Source organism: Oncorhynchus clarkii, unplaced genomic scaffold (genome assembly GCF_045791955.1).
Source record: "Oncorhynchus clarkii lewisi isolate Uvic-CL-2024 unplaced genomic scaffold, UVic_Ocla_1.0 unplaced_contig_10313_pilon_pilon, whole genome shotgun sequence".
NCBI lineage: Eukaryota > Metazoa > Chordata > Actinopteri > Salmoniformes > Salmonidae > Oncorhynchus > Oncorhynchus clarkii.
The window spans coordinates 25,741-32,500 of NW_027258136.1; the positions used below are offsets into that span (position 1 = coordinate 25,741).

The 6,760-nt window shown below is 52.0% G+C and overlaps 1 protein-coding gene across 1 annotated transcript in view; it reads right to left on the reverse strand.

The window, feature by feature from the left end:
- Positions 1-496: 496 nt before the first annotated feature.
- Positions 497-6,760, reverse strand: part of LOC139395778 (ras-related and estrogen-regulated growth inhibitor-like protein) — a 12,661-nt gene continuing 6,397 nt past the window's right edge. The window contains exons 4-5 of the mRNA XM_071143139.1: positions 6,056-6,204; positions 497-934 (exon numbers count right to left, since the gene is read on the reverse strand). Of these exons, the coding sequence (XP_070999240.1) occupies positions 649-934; positions 6,056-6,204 (435 nt within the window). The 3' untranslated portion in view covers positions 497-648. The remainder of the gene's footprint in view (positions 935-6,055; positions 6,205-6,760) is intronic.

The window sequence follows — 6,760 nt, forward strand, 5'->3', positions numbered from 1 at the left end:
GTGATATAATTTACTTTACATAGCTAATAATGGAGTCTCCCTGTGGTGTCATTTCCTTTACATAGCTAATAATGGAGTATCCCCGTGGTATCATATACTTTACATAGCTAATAATGGAGTCTCCCTGTGGTATCATTTACTTTACATAGCTAATAATGGATTCTTCCCATGTGGTGATATACTTTACATAGCTAATAACGGAGTCTCCCTGTGGTGTCATTCTCACACACACACACACACACACACACACACACACACACACACACACACACACACACACTAGCGAGTATGGTAAGCACGAGTCAGAAAGCCTGTAAGCAGCAGCAGTCCTATCAGTCCAATAAGCTCTGTTCTAAGTGTAGAACCATTTATACCACACAGAGCTGTCCCTTGGTGGTTGGCAACCAGAGGAGTGGAGGTTGGTGAGGGTCTAATTATTATTGACTCTTTTCATGATCAACAATAATAATAGCAACAGCAAGTAAAGTAGGTGAAGCCCATGTTGTTGTTGGTGGTGGGTCCATTCAACATTATCGACCATTTTCCCACAATCCCTTTCACCATTCAACAACAGTCCCAAGGGGAGTAACGAAGTAACAAGGCTTCTTTAGGCCTGGGGTAAACACTTGACCTTTCCCATCTCCCCTTTCACACTGATTTCCTCCGCTTCCCGAAGACATTATTGATGAGTTTGGCCATGGACTTGGAGCCACTAGGTCTCCGTCTCCTCTCCTTGGCCTTGCCCCCAAGGCTGGCGTTGTGGACCATTTTCGAGAACATGAGGACCACTTCCTGGTAGTGTTCTGCGGCTGAGAGCTCGTAGAACTGTGTCTGGGACTCGGCTGCCAGGCGCTGGCCTTCCTCTCGACGCACCTCCCTCACGTGGCACAGGTCCTGCTTGTTACCCACCAGGAACACCAGAGTGTCAGCATCCCTGGGGGGGGGGGGAGAGAGAGAGAGAGAGAGAGAGAGGAGGAAGACAGGATTAGCAGGAAATAAAAATATATGAGACACAGTGAGGACGGACATAACGAGTCCCTGGATGTAAGACAAGACAAACCAAGAGGACAGGTTGAGTAAACGGTAGTGACGTTTAAAGACTACGGGACATCTGAAAATGACACCCTCTTCCATTTTACATGACACTATTTCTTACCAGAGGCATGTCAAAATGAGGTTAAGAAGCAGTCCAAAGTATTGCTCTCTTTATAGGGAATAGGGTGCCCTTTCCAGATGTAACCTACGAGACTAAAACCTCGATGGAGAGTTGAGGGTATCGTCATTGTATGTGTCAGTGCTAAACTGTAGGTCTGTTGTTCCCTCATCCCCATTAGACAGATGTTCCCTCATCCCCATTAGACAGATGTTCCCTCATCCCATTAGACAGATGCTCCCTCATCCCATTAGACAGATGTTCCCTCATCCCATTAGAGAGATGTTCCCTCATCCCATTAGTGAGATGTTCCCTCATCCCCATTAGTGAGATGTTCCCTCATCCCAATTAGACAGATGTTCCCTCATCCCCAGAAGACCATTAGACAGATGTTCCCTCATCCCCAGAAGACCATTAGACAGATGTTCCCTCATCCCCATTAGACCATTAGACAGATGTTCCCTCATCCCCAGAAGACCATTAGACAGATGTTCCCTCATCCCATTAGACAGATGTTCCCCCATCCCCAGAAGACCATAAGACAGATGTTCCCTCATCCACATTAGCCAGATGTTCCCTCATCCCCTTAGACAGATGTACCCTCATCTCCATTAGACAGATGTTCCCTCATCCCCATTAGACAGATGTTCCCTCATCCCCATTAGACAGATGTTCCCTCATCCCCATTAGACAGATGTTCCCTCATCCCCTTAGACAGATGTACCCTCATCTCCATTAGACAGATGTTCCCTCATCCCCATTAGACAGATGTTCCCTCATCCCCATTAGACAGATGTTCCCTCATCCCCATTAGACAGATGTTCCCTCATCCCCATTAGACAGATGTTCCCTCATCCCCATTAGATAGATGTTCCCTCATCCCATTAGATAGATGTTCCCTCATCCCATTAGATAGATGTTCCCTCATCCCATTAGACAGATGTTCCCTCATCCCATTAGACAGATGTTCCCTCATCCCATTAGTGAGATGTTCCATCATCCCCATTAGACAGATGTTCCCTCATCCCCATTAGACAGATGTTCCCTCATCCACAGAAGACCACTAGACAGATGTTCCCTCATCCACAGAAGACCACTAGACAGATGTTACCTCATCCCCATTAGACAGATGTTCCCTCATCCCTAGAAGACCACTAGTGAAAACATTCCAACAATCAGTTCAGCCATAATAGAGAGATGACATGAGACGCCTCAACAGCAATAGAATTATCATAGTGACAGGAGAATTCAATAGCAGCTAGATATTTACTAGAGGATTGGTTTGGGGGCAGAATGATGAGTTAGTGGTGTATTGGAATTACTACCAGCTAGAACTGAAGGTCATACAGACAATAGATATTGGCTCTGAATTTTTTTAAAAAGGTGCTGAATAATTGTCACATGGACATGAGCCAGAGAGTTGAATCTCTGTGGTAAAATCTATCAATGGGATTACTACCGATGTAACAGTTGTTGGGCAGTGTGGGCGGCTGTTAAACCCACATCGACGTCCAATCTATTGATGCACAATGACAATAATAGGATGGAATGTCAGTCCCACTGACTCCACTCTCCCCCTACGCCAAGTGGATGGAAGGTCTATATCAGTGTGAGAGTCTACCCTTTGGTAGGTGAGGTGTGTGTGGACAGACTGGACAGGTAAGAGTCTATGGACTGGACAGGTGAGTGGATGGACTGGACAGGTGAGTGGATGGACTGGACAGGTGGGTGGATGGACTGGACAGGTGGGTGGATGGACTGGACAGGTGAGTAGATGGACTGGACAGGTGAGTAGATGGACTGGACAGGTGAGTAGATGGACTGGACAGGTGAGTAGATGGACTGGACAGGTGAGTAGATGGACTGGACAGGTGAGTAGATGGACTGGACAGGTGAGTAGATGGACTGGACAGGTGGGTGGATGGACTGGACAGGTGAGTGGATGGACTGGACAGGTGAGTAGATGAACTGGACAGGTGGGAGTGGATGGACTGGACAGGTGAGTGGATGGACTGTACGGGTGGGGTGGATGGACTGTACGGGTGGGGTGGATGGACTGGACAGGTGCATGGATGGACTGGACAGGTGTGGTGGATGGATTGGACAGGTGGGGTGGATGGACTGGACAGGTGAATGGATGGACTGTACGAACTGGACAGGTGCATGGATGGACTGGACAGGTGTGTGGATGGACTGGACAGGTGGGGTGGATGGACTGGACAGGTGAGTGGGTGGATGGACTGTACGGGTGGGGTGGATGGACTGGACAGGTGTGTGGATGGACTGGACAGGTGGGGTGGATGGACTGGACAAGTGAGTGGATGGACTGGACAGGTGAGTGGGTGGATGGACTGTACAGGTGGGGTGGATGGACTGGACAGGTGCATGGATGGACTGGACAGGTGTGTGGATGGACTGGACAGGTGTGTGGATGGACTGGACAGGTGGGGTGGATGGACTGGACAGGTGGGGTGGATGGACTGGACAGGTAGGGTGGATGGACTGGACAGGTGAGTGGATGGACTGGACAGGTTAGTGGATGGACAGGACAGGTGAGTGGATGGACTGTATGGACTGGACAGGTGCATGGATGGACTGGACAGGTGTGTGGATGGACTGGACAGGTGGGGTGGATGGACTGGACAGGTGGGGTGGATGGACTGGACAGGTGGGGTGGATGGACTGTACGGACTGGACAGGTGCATGGATGGACTGGACAGGTGCATGGATGGACTGGACAGGTGGGGTGGATGGACTGGACAGGTAAGTGGATGGACTGGACAGGTGAGTGGATGGACTGGACAGGTGGGGTCGATGGACTGGACAGGTAAGTGGATGGACTGGACAGGTAAGTGGATGGACTGGACAGGTGAGTGGATAGACTGGACAGGTGACTGGATGGACTGGACAGGTGGGTGGATGGACTGGACAGGTAAGTGGATGGACTGGACAGGTGGGTGGATGGACTGGACAGGTAAGTGGATGGACTGGACAGGTGAGTGGATGGACTGGACAGGTGAGTGGATGGACTGGACAGGTGAGTGGATGGACTGGACAGGTGAGTGGATGGACTGTACGGACTGGACAGGTGAGTGGATGGACTGGACACGTGAGTGGATGGACTGGACACGTGAGTGGATGGACTGTACGGACTGGACAGGTGCATGGATGGACTGGACAGGTGTGTGGATGGACTGGACAGGTGGGGTGGATGGACTGGACAAGTGAGTGGATGGACTGGACAGGTGAGTGGGTGGATGGACTGTACGGGTGGGGTGGATGGACTGGACAGGTGCATGGATGGACTGGACAGGTGTGTGGATGGACTGGACAGGTGTGTGGATGGACTGGACAGGTGGGGTGGATGGACTGGACAGGTGGGGTGGATGGACTGGACAGGTAGGGTGGATGGACTGGACAGGTGAGTGGATGGACTGGACAGGTTAGTGGATGGACAGGACAGGTGAGTGGATGGACTGTATGGACTGGACAGGTGCATGGATGGACTGGACAGGTGTGTGGATGGACTGGACAGGTGGGGTGGATGGACTGGACAGGTGGGTGGATGGACTGGACAGGTGAGTGGATGGACTGTACGGACTGGACAGGTGCATGGATGGACTGGACAGGTGCATGGATGGACTGGACAGGTGGGTGGATGGACTGGACAGGTAAGTGGATGGACTGGACAGGTGGGGTCGATGGACTGGACAGGTAAGTGGATGGACTGGACAGGTAAGTGGATGGACTGGACAGGTGGGTTGATAGACTGGACAGGTGACTGGATGGACTGGACAGGTGAGTGGATGGACTGGACAGGTAAGTGGATGGACTGGACAGGTGAGTGGATGGACTGGACAGGTAAGTGGATGGACTGGACAGGTAAGTGGATGGACTGGACAGGTGAGTGGATGGACTGGACAGGTGAGTGGATGGACTGTACGGACTGGACAGGTGAGTGGATGGACTGGACACGTGAGTGGATGGACTGGACACGTGAGTGGATGGACTGGACACGTGAGTGGATGGACTGGACAGGTAGGGAGTGGATGGACTGGACAGGTGAGTGGATGGACTGTACGGACTGGACAGGTGCATGGATGGACTGGACAGGTGCATGGATGGACTGGACAGGTGAGGTGGATGGACTGGACAGGTGAGTGGATGGACTGGACAGGTGTGTGGATGGACTGGACAGGTGGGTGGATGGACTGGACAGGTGGGTGGATGGACTGGACAGGTAAGTGGATGGACTGGACAGGTAAGTGGATGGACTGGACAGGTAAGTGGATGGACTGGACAGGTGAGTGGATGGACTGTACGGACTGGACAGGTGAGTGGATGGACTGTACGGACTGGACAGGTGAGTGGATGGACTGTACGGACTGGACAGGTGATTGGATGGACTGTACGGACTGGACAGGTGAATGGATGGAATGGACACGTGAGTGGATGGACTGGACACGTGAGTGGATGGACTGGACAGGTGGGGAGTGGATGGACTGGACAGGTGGTGGGTGGATGGACTGGACAGGTGAGTGCATGGACTGGACAGGTGAGTGCATGGACTGGACAGGTGCCTGGACGGACAGGTGAGTGGACGGACTGTACAGGTGAGTGGATGGACTGAACAGGTGAGTGGATGGACTGAACAGGTGAGTGGATGGACTGTACAGGTGAGTAGATGGACTGTACAGGTGAGTAGATGGACTGGACAGGTGAGTAGATGGACTGGACAGGTGAGTAGATGGACTGGACAGGTGAGTAGATGGACTGTACAGGTGAGTAGATGGACTGGACAGGTGAGTAGATGGACTGTACAGGTGAGTAGATGGACTGTACAGGTGAGTAGATGGACTGGACAGGTGAGTAGATGGACTGGACAGGTGGGTGGATGGTTACCTTTTGGCCACTCCCAGGTTTAACTCTCTGATCAGGTGTACTATGGCTTTAGCCTTGATGAAGGAGGAGCGGTCACTGATGTCATAGACCACTACGAAGCCATCAGCCCAGTGGATCTGGTCGGTCAGAGTCGACTTCCCCTCACAGGCCTGCAGAGCAACACAAACAGCAAGGACATGTTGCTATAACCAAGAAATCTGATACACACCAGTGGAGGCTGGTGAAGGGAGGGTGGGCTCATATTGGCCATATACCACACATCCTCTGGCCTTATTGTTGAATTATAACCCAAGGTTGCCTTCGCCCACTTCTGGCCATATCCACTTTGTTATCGCAAACACCCATCCAACTCCTAGTGGTAAATCTCCTGTCACTTCAGAGCAAATTCAGTCTTCCTTCTGTGGGGAATTGGTTCTGAGGGGAGGGGGGTTCTGATTTACAGTGATGTATTAACTGTGGGGGGGGGGGGGGGGGGGGGGAGTGGTTCTGGTCTGATTTATAGTGATGTATTAACTGTGGGGGAAATGGAAAGAGGGAGGGTAGGAGGGAGACAGGGAGGGAGGGTGGGAGGGAGACAGGGAGGGAGGGTGAGAGGAAGACAGGGAGGGTGGGTGGGAGGGAGACAGGGAAAGAGGGAGGGTGGGTGGGAGGGAGGGGAAAGGGGGAGGGTGGGAGGGAGACAGGGAGGGAGGGTGGGAGGGAGGG